This window comes from Pithys albifrons, chromosome Z (genome assembly GCF_047495875.1).
Source record: "Pithys albifrons albifrons isolate INPA30051 chromosome Z, PitAlb_v1, whole genome shotgun sequence".
In the NCBI taxonomy this organism is placed as follows: Eukaryota; Metazoa; Chordata; class Aves; order Passeriformes; family Thamnophilidae; genus Pithys; species Pithys albifrons.
In genome coordinates, this window is record NC_092497.1 from 78,302,812 (window position 1) to 78,327,659 (window position 24,848).

The 24,848-nt window shown below is 36.6% G+C and overlaps 1 protein-coding gene across 1 annotated transcript in view; it reads left to right on the forward strand.

The window, feature by feature from the left end:
- The first annotated feature begins 2,843 nt into the window (after nucleotides 1-2,843).
- Nucleotides 2,844-24,848, forward strand: part of CNTNAP4 (contactin associated protein family member 4) — a 198,582-nt gene continuing 176,577 nt past the window's right edge. The window contains exon 1 of the mRNA XM_071580071.1: nucleotides 2,844-3,095. Within this exon, the coding sequence (XP_071436172.1) occupies nucleotides 2,999-3,095 (97 nt within the window). The 5' untranslated portion in view covers nucleotides 2,844-2,998. The remainder of the gene's footprint in view (nucleotides 3,096-24,848) is intronic.

A 24,848-nucleotide genomic window follows, 5' to 3' on the forward strand; every position in this document is an offset into this window, starting at 1 on the left:
CGATTTGGTTGGAAAAGACCTCTGAGATCATCGAGTCCAACCCTTGGTCCAACTCCAGTCCATTTACCAGATCATGGCACTCAGTGCCACATCCAATCTGTGTTTAAAAATCTCTAGGGATGGTGAATCCACCACCTCTCTGGGCAGCCCATTCCAATGCCTGATTACTCTCTCTGGAAAGAATTTTTTTCTGATATCCAACTTAAAATTCCCCTGGCAGAGCTTAAGCCCGTGCCCCCTTTTCCTATTGCTGAGTGCCTGGGAGAAGAGACCAACCCCCACCTGGCTATAACTTCCCTTCAGGTAGTTATAGACAGTGATGAGGTCACCTCTGAGCCTCCTCTTCTCCAGGTTAAACAACCCCAGCTCCTTCAGCCTCTCCCCATAGGGCTTGTGCTCCAGTCCCTTCACCAGCCTTGTTGCTCTTCTCTGGACTCGCTCCAGCCCCTCAATATCCTTTCTGAACTGAGGGGCCCAGAACTGAACACAGTACTCAAGGTGTGGCCTCACCAACACAGAGTACAGGGGAAGGATCACTTCCCTGGTCCTGCTGGCCACGCTATTTTTGATACAGGACAGGATCCCATTGGCCTTCTTGGCCACCTGGGCACACTGTTGGCTCATGCTGAGCTTCCTGTCAATTAGTACCCCCAGGTCCCTTTCTGTCTGGCTGCTCTCCAGCCACTCTGTGCCCAGCCTGTAGCACTGCAGGGGGTTGTTGTGGCCAAAGTGCAGGACCCGGCACTTGGCCTTATTGAACTTCATCCCATTGCAATCAGCCCATCTCTCAAGTCTATCCAGATCCCTCTGCAGAGCCCTCCTGCCTTCCAGCAGGTCGACACTCCCTCCCAGCTTGGTGTCATCAGAAAATTTGCTGATGATGGACTCAATCCCCTCATCTAAATCATCAATAAAGATGTTAAACAGGACTGGACCCAACACAGACCCCTGGTGACTGGCCGACATCTGATTTAGAAGAGTTAGAAGGCAGATTATAATCCATATAATCCATATAATTTTTAATAGTCTGTCCATGAATTTTGCTTCAAATAAAAGTTGACATTAGAGACGTGGAAGACTGGCTTCATAACAGACAATTCACTTTCCCTGAAACTTCCTGCCCAGTATAGCAATTTAGAAATAGGCCTTTGTTTTATTTTTTTTTATCATGCTGATTTGGGTTTTTTAATAGAACGTAACAAAAACATTCATGAATCACTTTTCAAAATATTTTTTAGTATTTTTATTTTTGTTGTTTTGGCCAAACCTTGAATATATTTTTGTAACACCTAACTTAGTCCAGCTAAGGTAGCATGAAACCAAAACACATCTTAGTCTTCCTTCTGTAGTCAACTAAGAGCATCTTTCAAGGACTAAGGAAGTTGATTTAAATAAGCAACTAAAGTTCAGAAGCTTCCAGAGCTCAATTCACATTTCATCTCTACCACACAGTTAATCATGATACAGGTCTACAGTTCTAGATGGCAGCTTGCAGAAAATTCTATGGTCTCTGCAAAATGCAAGAGAGACACTTAGCAACATGCTCTCTGGTGTCTGACCCACAGACAAGAGTATCCTTTCAGATGGAAAATCCTGTTTGTATATTGGAGCTGCTAGATATTTCACATGAAATAGGAAGACAAAGTTTGGACTACTGGCCTGAATCTAGAATTCCTAAGTCTGCTGTTTATGTACCTCATAGTAACTAGGCATGTCCTTTTGTTGCACCTTGTCACAGTAATTTCTGCCAAAAGCTGAAGACAGTCCATACATACAGTGTAAGTACTGCAGAAGCAGTACTGATGGAGCTGCTGATGTGGTTCTTTAATACAGCCTTTGCACTCATTAATGTCATGAGTTTGCTAATAGTCAATTCATTTCTCATACTAGAGAAATAACTTTTCTAGAGTTAACATACACATTAATTTAGCTTGTTTTGAAAAAAAATTACAACCAAAAACCCCAAAAGACCAAACCCACCCAACCAATCAAACTGAAAACCCCTGAACAAACCCATACACTTCAAATTCCTCTGAAGCTCTTTCCCAAATGAAGCTGTTTCACATGTAACCCAAATAGAAACTTTAGGACAGTTTAAAGACAGCTTCCTCTTTGTGATAGTGTGGAAAGCAAAATGCTCTCTCTGGGTATTTGGGAATGAAAGTATGTTGGGAAAATCAGCTCTTAGGAGTTGAGAATACAATTCTTTAATGATGGTATTAATGGTAATAAACCCCATCAGGGACACTGATGGTGCCTTCTGAGGACGATTATTCAGTCCTGTGCTCACTTCACAACTAAAGGCAAATTGCTCATTTTACTTGCAGGCTTTGGTTTGCTACTACAGGCAAAACGGCTTTCCTTCAAAAGAGCAGAACTTGTACTGCTTTTGCAGCTGAAAGCGTAAAAAAGAATATATATGTGTGTGGGTGCGTATATCTGGGTGTATATCTGTATGTGTGTGTGTATATATATGTGTGTATCTATATACGCGTGTGTGTACCTCTCTATATATAACCGCGCTGTGACGGCAGGAGAAAGGGCAGAGGCAGAGCGGCTGCCCCGGGTCCCCGAGCAGAGGGAAGGGCAGGGGCAGCGCTGCCCGGGCCGCTCACGTGGCGGCTGCGCTGCCTCATTGTCTGGCTCCCGTCAGAGCCCACGATTCCCACCTGTCACCGCCAGGGGTGTCCAGGACGCACCGCGCGCCAGACGCTTCCGTCAGGAGCGGTGTGCGGGAGTCTGGCAGTTCAGCCCCCTAACGCTTCTGTGACATCGGAGGAGAGATTCTCGCTCCTGCTCTTCAGGGATTGCTGCTGTGAGAGGGGGAGGCAGATCGGAGGTGTGCGTGCGTGTGTGAGGAGATGCGGAGCGCATTTAGCTGAGGTGTGCTGGCCCCTGGGAAGCACTGCGAGAAGAGGCAGAGAGAGGCAGTGGGAAGGAGCAGAACTGAAGTACAGAGCGGCTGTTTCCGAATACTCTGGTTCTTTTCGGTACCTCAATGAATGTGAACATGGATTCTGTCACTGAAATGTTCTTGAAGCTGCTGTTTTTCCTGTGTGTTCATAACCAGCACACGGCCGTGGCAGGGAATAAATGTAAGTATTGCATATGATTTAAAACAAAAACCAGAGTGTTTTGAAAACTTCTGGGATATTTTATTTGCATTTAGAATAAATACTATTTTTGAGACAAATGTTTATGCTTTGAAATCATGACAGCAAGCTGGCAGCCTGAAATACTTGAAAATCCTATAGATTTTTGTCATGAATCTTTGTACACGATATTGTTTATAAGGCTTATAGTCTAAGAATATCTGAAAGCATTTTACTAAGGCATGCATGTTCAGGTACATTTTCATTTTTGTTTTCTCTTCATAAGTGCAGTATTTTCCAAGGAATTGTGTCTTACATGGAAATGACTGGCAGACTTCTATTGTGTAGTGCATCAGCTTGGGTTTTAGCAATTTAATATTTTGAAAGCTGGTATCTGCATCTTCTGAATTAAGCTGGCACTTAACTTTAATGGCAACGATAGTCTAGTTCAAAAGCAGTGGAAATACAAGGAAAAATGTTGATAGCAAGATTTTAAGGTCTCTTCATTAATTGTTTAGGCAGTATTATTCATGCATGACTAAAAAAGAGAATGCTAAGAGTTCCAGCTGAAAGTTTGTGGGTTTTTTTTGTTTGTTTTTTTTTTTTTTGTTTTTTTTTTTTTACAAATGAATTAGCCACTAGGGTGGTATTACAAAATAAAGACAGTGATGACTGTTTTAAAGACAGTCTACTCGCTACGAGGCAAATCATATATGTATCTGAAAATGCCTGTTTCCAATGTTGAATTAGATTAATGTTAAAAGTTAAACAAGAAAATTGAAAACTTCTTAAGCAACTAATTATCATGGCTTTTATGATTCAGTAATAGATCTGAGTTATTCTTGTTCCACTTGGTTCAGCTTCAACAAGCTGAAGGATGTCATTTTGTGTTCTGGGGTAGTACAGTAGCCTAAAAAACAGATGCTCATAACCTGAACTGAACGTATTTTCTCCTTTTCCCATTAAAGCACTGATTGTGCATCACAGGAATGGGGAGGGCGGGAGGAATGTTTCTGTGGGAAGAAAGTGTATGCCAAAGCGATGAGGAATGTTCAGGAATAACCTGGTATAGCCCACTGCCAGAGGACAGCTCCCTGGAAACATTTGAGCAATGGCAGAGAAGTTTGAAGTGCTCGATGGTTCTGTAGCCTAGGGTTTTGCATATGGATGGTTTGTAAACTAAACATGCTCCCATGAGCCAGACATTCACATTCTAGTACCAAAATGATCTTGTGCTGTCATTCAGTAATGATATCTCATTTGATACTCAAGTGCATAGTGTAGCCCTAAACATGAATACTAAGTTCCTCTTGTTAAACACCCTGCTGCAATCCAGTCACAGCTTTAATTCTCTTCATCATTTGCATTGTACAGTTTATGAATACATCCATTTTCACAAGACCATGGTAATTGAATTGCACATTAATAGCATTTGGCACTATGCACAAAACTAAATCAGGTGCTTGCAGAGAGGCATATTAAAACCATTGCAAAAAAGACTTGCATCACACAGAAAAGCAGTAAAGCACTAGAGGTCACTCTTACAATTTAGGAGGCAAGGTTTGAGGAAGAGGCTCAAGCTTCTTCCCAATACAGAATTCTGAAGGATAAAACAAATCAAATATTAAATACATTTGCTACTGGCTTTCTCAAATACATGTCAAAAACGGGCCAAATTCAATTGCGGTATCAAATGGTTGAAATTAATGAATAGATTTTTTTTTTTTGCATATATGCTAGTATTCATAGGTGTACACTATTTTTTTTAAGGAATAAGTCCTAATTCACATGACAAAACACTCATCTGAACTGAAAATATAAGAACTCTTCCCATGCTATAGGCAGGGAAAGTTATTACGGGAAGAATAAATGAAATTATTTAAATTAAGGAATGAGTGCTGACATGAAGAGAACTTGGCCCATCTAAAGTATATTATTCATTTTCAGTATCTAATCTGGAAAAAAAGCACTCTTTATATATTATTTTGAAGTGAAAATTGCTGTAGGAGAGTTAGTTTGTTTTAGAAGTTGACAGTTTCCAACTCAAGTACCGCGGTATAAATTTTGTTAGTGTGTTGGGATTCATAAAATTACCTCAGTGAAAGAAGGTTTTCTATAGTTACTGATCACAGTAGATCCATGCAGGAGCCATTATTTACCCATTTGAGCTTACTCTTTTCTTCTTGAGATGTTAAGCAGGAATGGAAATTCTGTCCAGTAGTTGGTTTTATTATTGGCATTGAGGTATTTAAACACATTTACAAAAACAGGTAAAGTTTGGTTTTCTTGTGTGAATTTTGATGGCTAGATTGTCCAGTAGGCTGCCAATCATCAAAGAAAAAAATAGAATGGGTTTTTAATTTTTCCTCTGTATTAACCTGTTTTTCTTGTTTAAGTTGTGTGGTTCTTTCTGTAGTCTCAGATCTTGAATACCTAAGTTTTGGTTTGTCCTTCAGGCCAGTGGCCAGTAAGAAAAGACCAAAAAAGAGACTTTTGTATTTCACCTTGGAGTATCAATACTAATGTTACTAGATCAGTTGTGTAAAGACAATTTCTTGGATCAAAAATGGATGTGTTCAGAATTAGTTCTGTCTTAAAGGAATCACAGTATTATTTTGATTGAGAATCTGTTTGATTTTCATGTTCTTAGATTTACTGGAGGTAACAAATGCTAGAATGCAAGTTGATTTCTAGGGTCTTATTTTGGAGATTTTTTGTTTCCCCTGAAAATTAACAATGACACTTCTAGCCAAGAAAGGTAATAATTGGTCCTGGAAACTCAAATATTTTAAAAGTTCTACAGTAGTGCTACTTAGTGCTTTCCTATGTTTTTCTTCTCCAGAAAAATTGCACTTCCAAAGCAATTGAAAGAAGTTTTAAGTGCACAACCCTCAGTAAGTAACTGTATAAGGTCAAGTGTGAGTTTTAAATGAAGTACTAAACCAAGTACTGCTGTAAGTTTTTTTCCGTGGAGCTGTGAAACATTTTTATTTTATTGGGAACTGACTCTACAGTTGTAAATCAGCAAGTTACTAAATCATCCCCTGAGAACCTGCCAGAAATTGGTACTCCAATCAGTGCAGTATTTTTTAAAAACTCTCTAAAATTGAAGTATTGCACAAAACATAATTAAACCCTCTATATACATCAAGCCAACTGTGACCAAAAATTATTAAGGGTAATTTTGATAGTGAATGGAAATAAAGAGAACAAATTAGGGACTTCCCATGTAAATTCTCACCTCTTTATACCTACTTCTTTGTGTTAAAACTCTCCAATTTTACAGAAACTTTGATTATTTCAGATTTTCATATATGTACTGTGATGATCAAAATTTCTGTAAATGCCTAAGTATTTATTATTATTACTGCTACGACTGCTGTTGATACTATTTTTAAATGTCAGGGATTTCTTGCTAATGCTAGCATAGAGCACCTCTCTAAAGCCAAGAAAGAATGACTGTTCAGAAGCTGAAGTTTTCAAATAGAGGACTGGGTGAACACATACATTGATTATAATATCAGCTGCAAGTCATTGTACAAGCAATATCCATAGGGAAGGGATTACTTACAACAAGGAAAATCCTGTATCTTAATTTAGAAGTTAATATCATTTTGATGTTAATTATTGGTACTAAACAGTTCTGTAGAGTAACTGGCAACTTTGTGGAATTGCATTAAAAATATACTGAAGCCCTGTTTATCAAAACCAATTTAATTTAAAATGTAGTTCTTTTACCATTAGTCCGTGGTTGATGTGAACTGTAGAGAAGGAGGAAGTAGACATTTCTCCCATTTTATTTTAGCCTCATTAATGTTTATCTTCTGCGTATTATTATCTATCTCTTCTATGAGATAGCAATGGCGACCTCACCAGAGACAGGACATCTATAGGCAATTTATTTACATGAATAAAACGTTACAGACATCTCTAGTATATTTGGCATGTTTTTGGTACAGTAACATCAAAGGCTTTTATCAACATGAAATCTCAACAACTTTTTGGTTTTTGTTTTTTTTTTTTTTTTCAGTCTTTCAAGGCTTAGAATTTACAGAAAGGCCTTGGGCCTGATTACATTGACTATAATCAACAATTTGCATCCCATTGCTCTAGGCTTTCAAATTTCCATGAACATACTTGTCCCTGAGCTCAATCAGCAGGAAGGATAGAGAAAACTTGGTCATGATTGAAGGAGTGTGACAGACAGGTAATGACATTCTCTAAGTAGGATTGAATCAATCATAAGAAGAAAATGCAGTAGGTTATTTGTAAATTATGTCATAAGTGCTAGTAATAACATTTACTTTATATGCTAGGATGTACTGTGTTTTAGTTAAATATCAGTCAGAAGTTCCAGAGAAAGGAGCTTCTTCACATCTTGGTAATTCTTCAGTCATAGCCATTCTGCTTTCTTTCTTACGTACTAAGTAGACATAAGCGTACATCTCTGTTCTTTCACAGGAAAGACAACCTTCAGCTCAGCTGATGTATCCAATGCCTATGTGTTTCAAAATCATGTGGGCTTCTATCATTGTATATGAGGTACAATATCTGAGTTTAGTATTTTTTATGAAGTCTGAAGTCTGACTTCATAAAAAAAAAAAAAACAAAACAGCAGGGTCAGCCCCGGCTAGTACTGGGTGCTGTGACAGTCCTGAGGACTTCACTGTCACTGTCCAAGCTCGCTCGGCCGTGGCAGATGGACCTTGGGACTTAAACGGTGGGGCCAGTTCTGCGCACGCTGAGCCTCACCTAAAATCCACTGTGCGGGCTGGCAGGGCACACCCATGTGGGGAGAGCCCTTCCCAAATCTTCGTTCGCGAAGTTTGGCCATACATACATACACATACATACATTTTTTATGAACAGTTCTTTGTTGCAGTAGGAAAAGAAAGCCCCAAACAAATAGTTTGTCTTACAGGACTGGTTTAACCTCAGCCATCAATCAAGTACCATGCAGCAGCTCGATCCCTGACTCCCAAAACGGTAGGATCAGGGAGAGAATTGGAAGGGTGAAAGCTAGAAAACTCGTGGATTCAGAAGAGTTGGACTCAATGATCCTTGTGGATCCCTTCCAACTTGGGATATTCTGTGATTCCGTGATTCTGTGAATAGGAAGAGCAAAAGCCATGCATGCAAGCAAAGCAAAACAAGTAATTAATTCACTGCTTCCAATGGACAGGGTCATGTTCAGCCATCTCCAGGAGAGCAGGGCCCCATCCCATGTAATGGTGACTTGAGGAGACAAAAGCCATAACTGCAAATGTCCTCTCCCCCTTATTCTGTCTTCTCCCAGTTTTATATATGCTGAGGATGATGTCATATGGTTTGGTATATCTCTTTGGTCAGTTTGGGTCACCTGTCTCAGCTGTGTCTTCACCCGTCTTCCTACGTTCCCCCAATCTTGCCAGCATGGCACTGCAAAAAAGCAGAAAAATCCTTGGCTCTGTATAAGCCCTAGTCAGCAATAACAAAAACTTCTCTGTGTAAGCCCTGTGTTCAACACAAATCTAAAACATAGCCCATTGTGAAGCAAATTAACTCTATCCCAGCCAAACTCAGCGCAATATCTCATATGATACCCTTGCCAGTATTCTCTCTACTAATTAATCTTCTGAAACAACTTCAACAATCACAATTTCATAGCTTGTAACAAGTTTAGCTGAGAAAAAATAGGCTAAAGATCTCCCACATTTCTTCTCAGTCCTGCTGCCTCTCAACTCCAAACAAGCAAATCAAAGAACGCATGGATAGTCAAGAAGCATTATGTCTTTAAAATATTCCTCCTCTTTTCCTCCTAAGTAAAGCTGTGCTTTGTCACTGCATGTAGTACTGAGAGTTTAGTGTGCAGTATCACACAGGATTAGAGTCTGTTTTGGAGGAAAGTTAGAACTGCTTCTCAGTATTTTAAGATGTTTATTCCTTCGTAGTTGCTCTCAACTAACAACATGGTAACAGAGATGGGATTTGTAAGATCCATCGGTAATTCAAAGAGCTCTCCTTTCTAGAACACTTCAGGCAATATTTTAAAAATTGGTAAAGAAACGGCAAGTACAAAAATTAGTAATGTCTGTCAGTGACTCCAGAAGTACAGATTAACTTTTTTTAAAATGTTTCTGAAGTGAAAAGTTAAAATTTGCTTTTCCCTCTGAATTTTCAGTTGGTTTATGAAGAGGGATGGAAAAGCCTCTATCAGTAATAATGATGCCATTGATTTTTATAGGTTTCTGTACAATTGCTTGTATTTTGTACTGTTAAGTGTTTTGGTAGATTGATCTGACAGTTCTTGAATATAAAATTTCTTTCTAAGCTATAACTTGGAATTTTGACAGTCAGTGAATAAGCATGATTTCTAGATTAAAAATTGAAGAAGAGATATGTGTGTCTGTGTAAACTAGCATGTATTATATAACTGTCGTTATAGTAAAAGCTGCCTCTCTAAATTTGAGAAGTAACATAAAACATATAGGAGATACAGCATGCTGTCAAGATTAAAAGTTTCATTTGTTTGTAAAAAATGATGCAGCTTTAATCCTAGGGTTTAACCAACTGAAATTTACTGAAATTTTAAATCTGCACTGTTTTATATCTGTGTATTTAATGACTCTTGCTTATATGTCGTGTTCATGTTTTACATATGTCCAAGTATACCATTACAGACAAACGTTTTTCAGTGGAATACTCTGTAGGTCATCTTTCATCAGTTGAAGCCTGTGCCAGTAACATTGAGTTAAATCTATGAAGCACAGAGAAGGGTTGGTGTTCAATTATTTTGCTTTTCAGTAGAAAGTTTTTAATTTTACTACAACTTGATATGCCATTTTTAGTAAGCAAAATGCCATGTGGACTTGGAGGTAACAATTATAACGTTTATATTCTACTTAATGAGCATTTTCAATGACATAATTTGAAAAGTGATTGAAATCCTGGAAAATTCATTTTAAGTAGGTTAAAATTAGCAACTAAAGAATAATTATTAAACATTATAGTCACTTAATAGATTAGTGGAGAAAACTACCTCTAGGGTTTTAAATCTCAAAGGAAAGAGAGAAAACATGGTTAGGAAATCCATCCAACTGGGAAGTGGGTATAATAACTTTTTTATTAAGTAGATCTTGTTATTAAGTTGTGCTCAAGAATAACTTATTGCTTGTTCCTTGCTTTTAGTGAGTGTGATTTTTTCTATAAAGTTATTTTAGCAATTAGTGTATTTACATATGTGTTCTTGAGGGAAAAGTAGATTAGAAGCAGCATGTTGGAATATTTAATTTGAATCACCGAGGTGGGCCTAAATTTGAGCTCTGGAGTTCGGACTAGGCCGAAGCTGTCAGCTGACTTGAGCTGGGCTGAGCTAACAGCTGACCTGTTCTAGCCAGTAACTTTGTATTCCATACCACATTATGACACCATCTCCAGGGAAGTAGGAACCAGTGTGGGAGTGGTTAAGGCAGTCGCTTCTCAGCCTCCTCTTGGGAGGACGCACGATGCTGTCCCAGGGGGGATGGAGAGGACCAGGCCCACCACTGGCTCACAGGGTACCTCAGGAAAGTAAAATGTGTTGTTCTGGATCTCTCCTTTCTGCTTGGGTTTGTCTCCCTGGGGAATAAGCTTCTTCTTAAGTAATGTGTAGTTAGGACAGTAGAATTTGTGTGTTCGTTAAGAAGTGGGAAATTTGTTATTGCAGACTTGTGTGAGTGTGTATTTGTACTCTCTTCTAATTGTCTCTTCCTTTCTGTAAAAATATATGTAGTTTTAGTATAAACGTGGTTTGAAGTGTTTTTTTCTTTCCCCTCTCTTTTCCTCCCTTTCCCTGGTGTTAGGAGGGAGGCTTTTCTCTCTGTGCTTGGGGGGGTTGGCAGTTGCTTATCCCAAACCAAGACAATTGTTTAAAATCATCCTTTTTTCCAGCCAATAGCTGAAGATCTTATTCTTTTTCAGATGTTTCACTGTCCACTTTTAAACCTATGTAGAAAGTGGTTTTCGAAACCTAAATTGTTTATAAAAATATGATTTTATTAATTTTTTTCCTAATTACTTTAAAAATTTTCTACCAAATATCTCCTTCTGTATCTGCTTGACCTGTTCTGCATAGTTGTGAAAATATATCTTTAAAGACAATTCTAAAGAACAAAAATAGTCTCATACAATATATGATTAAATAGGGTACAAAAAATATTACTCAGATGCCATATAACCTATAAACCTCATCAGGAGAGAAAACGGAATGAGCTGTTTTTAAAGAAGGCCTAGAGCAGAGATTTTCAGCAAGACAGCAATAGAACACTTTCAGAGGGCAACACGAATTATTGAAGTGATACTGTAGACAAACTGAGTTCCATATAGGGAGGCTGAAACACTTGGTTTAATTCACCTGCATGATTCTGCTATATCCTTAAGTTACATTAGACTGGATCTGCTCAATATGGATATTCTGTATTTATCTGAAAGTTTTGAGGGATGGGGAAAAGTCTTTTTCTTCAGGATTACAAATTAAGATAGAGGTCATGTGCTGTTTACAGCTGTGGAATATTAATAAGAAAACACTAGTTTGAAGCTGAAAGACATTTCGAATTAGGAATAATTATGTAGAAGCAGAAAAAGGGAGATTTTTACTGCTTCATTTATTAGCAAAGATAACTTACTGTTGAGATACATAATTAACTCTGATGTCCTCTTCCGAGATAGGAAAATTGAAATTTTATCGGTCTAAAATTAAAAATCTGAATATTTGCTTCAGAGCTAGCTAAGTCTCTTTTTTAGTCATATGAAAGAAAAAAAGTAGATCTTATATGAAGAATTCATGCAGAAGATGGAAGGAAAAAATCACATGCCAAGAAATCGCATGCCAAGAAATCACAGCCTTTTGAGATACTTAATGAACTCTGATGTTTTCTGCAGAGACCGGAAAATTGGAATTTATCTGTCTAAAATTAAAAATCTGAAACTTGAATATTTGCTTCTGAGCTGGCTTAGTCTCTTTTTAGTCATATGAAAGAAAAAATACATCATATACAAAGAATTCATGTGGAAGATGGAAGAAAGAAATCATATGCCAAGATGATTTACAGTGTAGAAGTGCCATTTGTCTCGCTTCTGATAGAGTCTAAGTAACTAGGTCACCTGTACACTTTGCAGACATTAAAACTAGATGAGATGGGTTCCAGTTCCATCAAAATACCCTGTTCCAAATAAGTGTTAGAAAAAAAGTATAGCAAGCTGTGTACTGGCTGTCTTGTACAGTAATCACCAGCTATACCTGATGTATTCATGTTTGCTATTAAGGCTCCCAGAGTCTCCCTTCTCTGGGTTTGGGTAAGCAGATTCTCCTTGATTTCCCAGGGGTTAAGGCTGCTTCTGTTACTAGTTTTAGACAAAATACAGAGACTAAGTGAGGAGCTGGAAATTGCCTACCTGTGGGAGTGCCTTTCATTCCTGGAAGCATGAAATAAGCAGGTATTTTGACCATGCACAGTGTTATGGTAAAGTGAAAATGTCATTAAATTAATCCACCTGATCTATCCACCAGAAACAGTCTGATCTTTCCACCCCTTTGATGAACTATGATTAAAGTTCTGTTTTAACACCAGTCTTGTCAAATTGTGTACCTTTTTTTTTCCTTTAAAGAAAGTGTAGAGAGACTATTTTGAAAAAAAAAAGGTAGCAGGAACCTACTGCATTTTGTTTTTATAAAACAGTAATGAAACAAATAAAAGTACCTTGGTACTTTCATGATTACTTTAAAGCCTTTCTAATATCCAGCATCTAATGATGATTATAGACTGATTTATTCAGAATAGGAAGACTTTTTATGCTTCAAACCAGCACACTGTGGCTTTCACTGTAACTTCCTGATCAATGACAGCTTGCCTATCTACTATGCAGCAGTCTAGTTTGCAATAGTTTTGTAATCATGGTAAGATTTACTTACGATTCTGTTTTTTAGAAAAATAAGCAATCTCTAGTAACTGTTTTGTTTGGGATTTTTTAATTAATGGAAAATAGCCCAGCATCTTCATGTCCTTATTCTTCAAAAATTCTAGGGAAATCAATGGGAGCTTTGCCTAAATAAATAATGAATAAAAGCTTTAGAAAGAATGATCTGAATATTCATTCAACAGTGATAGGATGTGTAGTTTTAATATAACTGAGTCTCTTTATTTCCTTTCTAAGTATCAGTTCTTTCATTATGCCTTGTTTGGAGGACTCAGATCTACAACTGTATAACAAAACAAAATTACTTATTTGTCCCTCTTGAACAAAAATAAATATGAGAAAAAGACATTCAGAATTCCAGCTAGTTCCTGTGGCTGGGGAATTGATGTGCCTGCAGTGAAAAACTACTACTCTGTTTTTTTGAGCCAATGGTAACATTTTTAAAAAAACTAACTAGATGATTGATTTTAAGTTTCAGGGGTGAAACAGCCCCTTGAAACTTAATTCTTTCAGTAGTATCTGAATGCTTTGGAGCACACTGGAGGTTACTGAGCGCTGCCCTCCAAACTGATAAGGTATTTTGCAGTAACTCTTAGTTTTGTCAGTCTGAGTGTGGAATTTGTAGGGCTGTTTTTCAGTTGCACTAAGCCAGTGTACTCTGGAGCTCCACCATTCTCTTCAGAAATTACGTTTCTGTCCTCAAGCAAAGTCTGTCTGAGAGACTGCTTTTCCACAGAGTAGATGCGTCCTTCAGTAATTAAAACTGAGAATTGACCAAAGGAGGGATCATCATAAAACTTGTTTGCAAATGCTAACACACAAATTTACTCCTTGTATGTTTACTCTTACATAAAACATATTTGTACCAAATAAGTTTCTTTCCCTGAAATACAGGAAAAACAGAACCATGGTGCTTTGTAATCTCATTTCCTAATGTACTTTTGGAGGATCTGTGTAACAGTGATTAGCCTGGCACAGGAAGAGGAACGTGACAGGATTTTTCTCATTACCCAGTGTTGTAAAAATGTTATTCTGACTTCAAGTAAAATGGAATACAGAAGGAATTCAACGATACATGAATCAGCTACCAAACCTGGTTTTGGTAGAACCCCTGTTACTGTAAGAGACTATCAGTGGATGAAACTTACAGTGCATACAACAATAAATAAGTGTAAAACTCACAGATGTCGTAGACACAGGTGACAGGTTAAAGGTAGGTATAACACTCTCCTGGAGAATCCTTTAAGATACGTCAGGAAATGTGTAAGTTTGTTTTGGGGAATTCACTTCTTAGCCATATACTTCTTGTATATTGTTAATGTACTTTGGAGGCATGTGGAATTCTTTTTTTTCTCTTTCTTTCCCAAGGGCTCAAAAAACTCCTTCTATACTCAACTGTAAACTTGTTTAGACTTTCGTAAACGTAATTATCTCACAGATCATACTCATGCTGTATAGTTACTCTTTGCTCTGTTCTAATTTGTCCTCCATGTACAGGAAAATTAAGCGCCAGAGCGTGGGGATAAAGAAAATTGATGTGCAAGTACTCGTGTACAGTTCTGTGCAGTCTGCAATGAAAGTTTGTTGTTTTTGAACCATTTGCAAGTTGTCTCCATCTCTTGGCTAGCTTGCTGTATGTAGCCCAGAAGTGGTAGATACTCAGTCAGACTGCCCCAAATTTTGAGCGATGGGTGAGTGATGGATTCACAGTTATACTGACCTTTATCTCTGTTAGGATACTGTGATAGAAAGTGAACTTTTTTCACCATCTTGTATTGTGTTGGAGCAGGGTGGGAGGGTGGATGGGGAATCTACCATGATGTATGTGTCTTTTCTTCTTATATCTCTGCAGTTACTATTTAGAAATTTGACACTTTGTTTCTTGGGAAGGACAGTAATGTATTCTCTGTAGATATTCTAGATAAGAACAGATTGAGAAATTCTAACACAGAATTGTCTGATCCAGCTCTCACCTCTAGTAAAGTGTGTATGTGTGTTGAAGGTACCAAAGAGAGTAGTCTCTGCTTTGATGTTTCTAACATATTTTTGCAATGTCTCAGTGGAAGTGTTTCTAAGATAACCCTGCAGGTGTTGAAAACATATGCTGAGTAGAATCAAATTATGTCAAATTCTAGTGCGTGCATACTTGAATATTACAGATTCAAAGACGTGATTCAAAAATCTACCAATGAGCTAGTATTAGTAAAATGGTAGTATGATGGATCATAGTGGCTTACTTAGGAAATGATACCTATAATGTTCATAGCTTTTATAGTTATATACATCCATATCCTGTTGAATGCTGCAGTCTCTTCTCAGCAGGTTTTTTTTAATGAGATACATCTTTTCCACTTGAATTGTTGTTCATGTGTTATGATTTACTGTTTCTGTATATATTTAATTATTTTTATTATTTTTGTGGCTTTAATTAAGGTAGAAGTACATTTGGAAAACATCTCAAGCTGGATATGTGTCCTTTTTTCAGTAATGCACAATGGACAAATTGTAACACGAAATAATCTCAAACCTGAAAGTCCCGTACTCATGAGAATTTTGAAATATTCATGTCATCCTTCCTACCCTGCTACTTGCCAGTAAAGAGGTATGTGTAGGACAGAGTTGTGGTGAAGAAGGTTTTGTTCTCTGCCTTTAGAACTCCACTGCTAAAACTATGTTAGAACCACATTTGCAATAATGGATATTTTCAGTCAGTAAATCAGGTATTTGTGCAAAGTTGGTTTTCAGAATAGAATATTGTAAAATGTTGCTGTTGTGGTTTGAAACCTTGGCAAAATGCCAGGTATTTTACCACAGCAATGCAGGTGCAAGGGAAAAGGAAAAAAACCCCAAACCCTGACACGTAAACTTAAACCAGAACTGGTTTATATATTTACAGAGAAGAGGGAAAATTGAAAGCAAAATGCAATACAAAACATACCACAAAGGTAAGAGGGAAGAAACAACTTCCCCACCGAAACAGCAAAATCCACAACTCTGACCAACCCCAAACCTGGCTTCCTGAGAGATACTCAAACAAAGAGAAAAACCAACAACAAAAATGTTCACTTCCCCAAACCAAAACAGATGCGAAGTAGCAGTAAGGCGCATTGCTGCCAGCACAGTGATAGTATGTCTTCCAGGGACAATGACCACCGGGAGAAGAAGGAGTTGTTCCCTTCTCCCTCTCTTTTTATATCTTAGATGACATAAGAATATGGTATGGAATATCACTGGCCAGTAGAAATCAGCCATCAGCTGGCCTGACCCAGCTCAAGTCAGCTGATAATCCAGGGCCTGCTCTAAAACCCAAAGCCTAAATCTGGGCTTAACTAAACCCATGACACTCCACCCCTTATTCCATACCCTATTACATCATTCATATCCCATATCCATCTATATTCCCGTGCTCACATAGTTCTTTTCAGGGCCGTCTTCCACCCCTCCAGATGGTAGGCCTTATTCCATTAGGGTGGATACTTCAGGCAGGAAAAATAGTTCATCACTGGGCACCAATACCAGTTCAGCTCAGGTACTTTTCACTTGGTGGTTTCCAGCTCCTTCTTGGGAGTCTCTATCCCATCCTCGAGGGTCTCCACACCACTCACTGACGTCTCCATCTGTTTCTCAGGGATCTGGAGGCACGTACGGGACCTTCTCTTCATGGCTGCAGTACCAAGAGGATGTGTTAAGTTGCTGTTCTGCAAGCACTAGGCCTACTGCTACATCACATCCATTTATTGTTAACGTTTCATCTCTGTTCAGTTATCAGGAAGTAAACATTACTGGGGTTGTCGTTTGGTGGGGACTGAGAAGTTACTGTTATTTTTACCTGTGTATATATGTGTTATATTGCAGTTTGCTTTTAATTTTTTCTCTTCTTTGTAAATATAAGAACTAGTTCTGGTTTAAGTTTCATTTTTTTCCTTTTCCCTTGGCCCTGTGTTGCTGTGGTGAATACTTGGCATTTTGCCAAGGATTCAGACCACAGCGGTTGGATGTCTCTTAAACTGTAATTTTTCATAAAACTTAAACAGGTAAATAGGTGATAAATGGTGAGTTCCAATCACTCAGTGTGTTACCTGTGTGAAGTATAAATTGTGATCTATGTGATAGTATTCTTTAATATCTGCCAAAAAATATTTGACAGATAGTATCCTTTCCCACTTAAATTTCTTCTAATCAAATTATTCCTTGTCATTTTCCTGGAAATTTGTCATCACTGAGAAAAGAAAATCTGTACTAGATCACAGAGTATTATCTTTATTAGAATATGAACTTTTTCATGAAGGAGGAATTCCTTCAGACTAAACAGAAATTTTATTTTCAAGGCCTAACTGCATACCTCAGAAGAAAATCAAACATTTGAAAAAATAATATGTAGTGTTCTTCTACTGCTTAAACTACTGTTAGGAAATTCTCAACATATGTTTGTGCTTAAATACATATATAAAACTATAATTAATTAATAACACATTGAGCAGAGTCTGACAGGAGTGCCTCTTGAGCAGATGCCTTCTGTGTACTTGGCCCAGAATCGTCCCTGTGAGTGGCTGCCTGGTGGACCTCAGCCCACCCTTGAGTCCACACTTTGACATGACCCAGTTCTGCTACCCAAATGTGGCCCTGAACACCTTGCTGATACTCCAGGATGGCTACAACACAACAGAGAATAATTTTGTACCTCACTTTCTTGCTCCCAGACTGCTTAATCCCTTCTGAAGCTGGGCCTTCTTGCTCTCCATGCCAAATCATTTCTTGATTACAAATTTACCATTAATGAGCAGTTAAATTTTGAATTTCCCTTTTACCCTTTTGTACTTGTGTAGCTTTTTAGATACCTTTTTTTAAAATTATAATTGAGACGTCTGATTTTGTGAGTCATATATTAAAATAAAACTTCTACTGGACTGATACATAATACTACTGTTGAAGGTGTCAAATGTGGACATGAGTAAAATACAGATGTCCATGACTTAGTCTAGTATGTTTGCAAAAAAGCATGATGCCTGGGCCAGATTTTTTAAAGAGAAGAAAATGCATTTATTACATATATGCAGGGAATACTTGTTGGTTTGTTGTTTTAAAATTGACTATCTCATTTTATTTTTACAAGACTGAAGTTTCCTGTAGTATGAAATAATGTTACATGATCACTCAAAGTAAAGGTTTGCAGAATCAGTGCTCTGTCAGGCACTCAGTATTTTGTAAACTCTCTCCACTCCTTCCGCAGGCATTGAAATTCAGGTGCTAGATTATCTCATTTTACCATGGCCTTTTTTTCTTCCCTGGCTTGTACTCCGAGAGTTGGAAATATCTGTATTTCTGACACGTGATTTGGCTGCCAAGACTGGCCTTGGCTACTCTGCTCTTTACCGTTTCTTACTACAAGTGAGAAATGTGCAGTTTTCGTAGTGATATGAGGAGGTGGAGGTAGATCCTTCCAGCTTGGAAATCATGCACGTATTTGAATATTTGAAATAACAACTCACTAAAAAAAGGAAGAGCCTAATAGTGAATAAAAATGTATACTTCTGGTAGTTCCATCTGTAACACATCGTCTTTTGAACATCATATGAACACTGCACAAAGAGTGTTGCTAGTACATACAGCTTTTCTGCTGACTTTTGATGTCGTACACCCTGTGTGAAACTCCAATATTCAAATAGTTACAAAAAGTGAAGGCTTTCCAAAGATTTTTTTTTTAAGGCACTAATCTTTGTAGTTGTGGAAGAGAATAAAAGCATTTAATGAGTTATCTTAGTGAAGGCATGAAAAATCTGCATGGAGCTCTAAAGAATTTTAAGACTGAATCCCATCCTGGGCTCCCAGTGCTGGATTTTGAAGGAAGGACTTCAGCAGGGTCCTAGCTGGCATCAGCACCTGTAAAATAGCAATAACTTATTGCTTGATTTTTCTCTTCTTTTGAGTCTCACAAGGCTTCTTTTAGCTATTTTTTATGTTCAAACTGAGAATTGTGTTGTTGGGTAGCTTGAGGTAACATTGATTGTATCATCAGGCAACTCAAAATCTGTGGCAAGAAAAATCACAAAACCAGCAAACCACTAAGAAATAACTTTTATCTTTTAATTGTCATGAGTTAAAGTAAACTTTATAATATTTTTATGTATATCAATGAATTCCTTAGTCTGGCAAGGTAGCACTTGTGTGTGTGCTCACAAATCTACATGTAAAATATGACTTTGCATACAGGTGAGTGGTTTGTGTTATTATCTTTATAATCATGATTTTAAAATTTCTTTTAATGAAACTGTTAGCATATATTTGCAATTAATCTGCATCACACCGAAGAGCTCTCTTTATTTTGTGCTCAGCTTTAACATAGTTTTCATGTTGGTGTTTATGGGCAATGACATACATGAATTTAACACAGGACACAAGTAGTTGCAGATATCAGTGTGGAACCTGCTTAAGGGTGATAAGGAAAATATCTATTGTTGCAGTTCTGAGTAAGTTTCAGAGTTAATTTTGATGCACATTCAAAGAAAAAATAGAAATTGAAAACATCCTGCACATACATTTTTTGGGAATTTTTTAGGTGTGTTGTTCACAGCTACCATGTGTTGAGCTCACATCTGTAAGAAGGAATGCATCTCAAAATGACAGAAAGCTTCATTTTAATGTGTCCTTTTCTCTCATTGGTAGCAGTTTTAACTGTTGAACATACTGAAAACACTAGTTTGTGTCAAAAGAGAAGATAAACAATCATGGCAGTTAGGAAAAGGCTGATATTTTTAAGTTTTCTAGTAGCAATTGGTGCTCTTATTTTTTTTTTTTTATTGGAGTATTCCATTTACAGGGTCTGGCAGGAGTCCAGATGGAGAGCGTGGCTGATTGGTCTGAGTGAGGAGTTGCTGGGCAAGGCAGGTTATATAGCATGCTGCTGCTGCATGCTTTCTGTAAGTGGCAAGTTACAGAAGCTAGCAAAGCTGTGCCATCAGCCAAATATTCAAGCCTGTTTAAATATTGATATATGTTTTTAAAAACATATGTTTCTGCTTTTAAGAATAATATCAACATTCTGTCTATTTCTTCTGATTTAACTATATTTTAGCATCAAGGTAACAGAAGCAGCACATAGATACGGATTTTGGTCATTGTCTTGTCCTAAAGTTTCTCATGTTGACTGTGAGCTTTCAAAAAACATCATAATTTGTTTTTATAGATGTTGTCTCAGGTCTGCCTTTATATTTTAGTGAAATTGATTGTGCATTCCTGTCTGTAGTCCATGTGGCATAATTGGTTCCTTTTATCTCCATTTGCACTGTCTTTGCCTTAACTAAAGCGAATTGTGAGTCTGAGTTGCGTATGGTGCCGTGCTGCTGTATGTACCATGACAGCAGTTGAAGCTGTCCAGTTTGTTTTTTTTTTGTTTTGGACCATGTTATAAAACTTCAAGACTTCACTGATTTTGAAACCCTGCCTAGATATGTATTTCTCTGACAGTGCCACATTCATCAGTCCCTCAAACCATAACCGCTTCCCTACCATTCCACCTGCCCCCCTGCTGTCGGTATGTAATAGCGAGAAATACATTGTTTGATACTGTAGTTAGACAATGTCTTGAAGAGAAAATGGATAGATAATACATTACTTATTAGAGCAGGAAAATTCATTGTAAGGACAAGATGAGTTTTATTTTAGTAGCAGATAGAGTCATTAGGCAATAATGAAATGCAGTGTTTTTCTCGGTGCTGTGCTATGTTAGGAGATCATTCAGTGTGTTTTCTTTAAAGGTGAATCACATTTCTTTAAGCAGGCCAAGATAAGGCAAGCAGCAAAGCACAACCTTTTTGTCTTCATGATGGCTTTTACAGCTGTGTATAGAAAGCTAAGGAGACTGCCCTAAATAGCAACATCCAACAAGGGATTTTCTTTCTGCAAAGACTGCCTTCACTGAAGAGAATGAAGAAAGGCTTGAGAAGCTAAGGCTGAGGAAAAAAAGGAATTAATTCTGTTAAACAATGCATACAACTCATAGTTGTTTAATCTACTGTATCTTTGAGATTTCAGTGTTTGTCAAGAGATTAAATTATCATCTTCAGTCTATAATGGTCCTTTTGTTTACAGTTTGAGTAAGCACAACAGTAGATATCTCATACAAATTTTTCATTCTACTAAAAAAATAATATACTGATAAGAAGTGTGATAATTAAGCTCAAAAAACAGGCTGGTCTCATAAGGGAAATCGTTTTCAGACTCGAGTCTTTCTTGTTCAAAAAGTTATTAGACTGCAGGATTTATTTTGCAAGTAAATTGAAAATTAAATTATGCCTCAGAGGCCTTATTAATTCTTTAAAAACAATATTTAAAATGTGATATTTATGATGAGGCCTTTACATTGTTACTTTAATACAATATTTCATCTCTATTAAAATATAAGGTGGGTGTATTAAAGATATCTTTCTTATTTTTCTCTTTCATAGATCTTGTAATAATTTTGCAATATTCTACTTCAGGAATAAGTTGAAAGGGTGTGTTCTTCTTCATGACCTCTGTTTTCTTTATTTCATATAAGTAGCCTGAATAGCTTTATTTATATTATACTCATATAAATCTAAATTAACAATCTAAATAAAGGAGGCACTCTTAACATTAACTGTCGATATGTCCATGCAATGGCCCTTAATTGTAGTGCACTTGCAAAATTCTTGTAAACATTAGGTGTAAGCTTTTGATTTTCATTAAATTGTCCATTTTTAAAAATTTGTTTATCTGTTTACTATCCACTGCTTTATTCTTCCTTGTGAATGTATAACAAAAAATGTAAAAATGACCCTTGGAAATGAACTTTTTACCTTTCTGTAAGTCTCTTAATCCAGAGTGAACAAAATCATGATTTATCTTCAGCTCTCTTTTTCTTTCCTGTCTGTCCAAATGATTGAGGGTTGTCTATGAGATACTATCCACTACCACTGGCCTACAGTAAATTGTTCATATCCATATCTTTGGGGCTGGGGCATGGATTTGTAATCCTTCATGTTGAGACAGCAGTTGAACATGATAAATTTTAAGAATCTGCTTGCTTTTTTACAGTTGTTCATACTAGTAAGGTAATTTTCTGTCATCTTATGTCTTACTAATACACTTCAGTCATGTCTATCTGACAGGCTTCTGACTTGAGCTGAAATTCTTGTTATTTCCTGTCAAGTACATGACCTTGTACTTTCTGATGCCAGGCTTTATTCTATTTCTGTTATTCTGCCATCATGTAGTTCTTTCGTTTGATATCTTGATTCTCCTCTGTATTGATGACACACAGAGATGAATTCATAAATATATCACTAGTTTTTATTTCATGGTCTTAGTGAAATTAAGGAATGTGTTAATTCTGAGATTAATTCCTAGGTAATTTGATTCTCCTCAATATCTCATATTACCATTTTTGTGTCTTTATGCAGCATGTAGTTCCTTTTTTCATGTACTCATGAATGGCTAGCAATTTCTGATTTAACAATAGATAAAATCAGCCTCTGCTTTTCAATCTAAAAATTGCCTGTCAGAGAAAAACATAGATTACTTTGACATGACCTGCATGAGATAACCTTTATTCCATTTGATCCAGTTTTCAATTTACCTCCATTTTCTTAAATGTTCTTTCAAAATGTTTCTAAAGTCCTACACATCATTGAAGTCAGATTCACAGATTTTGTCCTAGCTGTTTTGTACCTGTTGTACCTTTCTCATCCTCTCCATTCTGTATTTATACTACACAGAGTAATGCACTTACTTCCAATTTGCCCTGTTAGGTTAGTTTATGGTGCTTTTATCTGTATCTGTAGTATCATGTATCAGGTTTTCAAAAATTTGAGATACAGACTCTTCTGAATAGAGCTGAGGTGTTATAATGGACTTCTGTTGGCTTTTTGTTTGTTTTTAATTTATTCACTTTGCCTATTCTACTTTGATCCCTTTGGTCATCAGTCACATTTCTAAAATATTTTGGGAGAGATTGTTATATAATTCAATAGCTAACATCATATTTGAGGACAAGAAAAGAAATTCCACATTTAAACTTAGATGTTTTCATACTTAAAAGTAACTGAGATATGTAAAATAGAACTTTGAATGTCTCACCAATAAACATAGGCACTCTCTACTTGTTAAACATACCGATTATCAGGATCATGGATATTAAAAGATAAACATGTACTCAGAATTTGTTCTAAAATTTCATCATAAGATGAGAGGTAACAGCTGATAAATGTTTAAGTAACATGAACTATGGAAGTATTTCTGGGATTACTGCTTCTAAAAATACTTTGCATGTACTTTATTTTATCTTTGCTTTTTATTATTTTAAGAAGGAACAATCTAATTTAATTTTGTAGTGTTGGTTTTTCTTTTGCTCATTTTCCTCATCTGGTTAAATCAAATAAGTACCTGACTTGATGCAAGTGAATAAATTATTTGAATTAAAAAAAAAACAAAACAACAAACCCTAGTAAAATTAAGACCCTCATCAGACAAAAGCTAATCTAACAGCATTGAGTTCTGTCTGTTATGCCCAATAGAAATGTTTTAGTTGTGTAGTATGTCTCCCTTCCAAGTTCCTCAGTAGAGATTTTTGGAGTCTCTTGATTTTGTTGTAAAATTTATTGATTAATGTTATTCAGGCAATCAAGTATTTTAAAAATGTTACATAGTTATTTCATGAAGTGTGAAATTTGTAAATATCTGTGTTTATACATCTTGACATAACATACATTTGTAACTTTAGATAGTTACAATAATAGTATATAGACATTTTTCTATATGGAACAGGAAAATACTATGTCGTTTGTCTGGAGTTACAGTTTTTTACCTCTCAGTGTGTATAAACATAATGGCAAATTACTAAATTGTGCTGCATTATAATAGTAATGGCACATCATTTTGAATAAATACAAGCAGTTAAATATAATGGTGGTTTAAGGAAAATTTCTTTGACTGATTTCAGGTGTTAGAGTACTTTTAATATGTAAATTTAAATAACTTTTATCTAACTATTACGTTAGACAACAGTATGAGAATTATAATAGTACCTCATTTACTTAAAATGAAAAGGAATTGCAAGTGGATTATATTAGGTGCGTCTTATATTGCATTCAGTTCCACAAGACAACTGTCCTTAGTTAGAATTTCTTTGCTATCAATCTTCTATTCTTCTGATAATATTGTCAGAGTGGGTATTCTCTGCTTGACTTAGGGTTTTGTTTGTCTGGTTGTTCATTTATGTAAAGGAGGAAGATTAATATTCTATGGTAATGTAGTGCCTTTCCAAATCTAAATAAAAATACAGGAAGGAAGAAAGTACACGTGATGATATTGTGTAATTGACTAGGGCTTTATAAGCAGAAAACATAGTATTTTTACTTCTACCTTAAAATGCTAAAACACCTAAAGATAGTGTTGACCTGCTCTGAAGTGAGTTCAGAAGAATGCACTAATAATGACAAGTATTAGTATTAGGAAAAGTTTTAGGAAACAAGGGGTGATTATCCACCTCCCATGTGTATCTGTTTTTTGTGTTTTGTTTGTTTGATGTTGTTTTTCTGGGTTTTTAAAATTTTAGTTCCTGGGAGGCTTAATGTCAACTCTCCTGCTAAGCATCAAGGTTCAGAGGACTCTGTGAAATGAGAAATATAAAATTTAGATAGTCCAAACTTGAACTCTTCAGAAAGCTCTCAATCTTGATAGAGCCTTCTTCAACCTTGTTTTTCCTGTTAATATTTAAGAAATCATCAGCACATTCCTTCAGTTGCCACACAGACTGATTTCATATGTGTGTCTATCACATTAAACCCCAAAACTTACAAGTAGAAT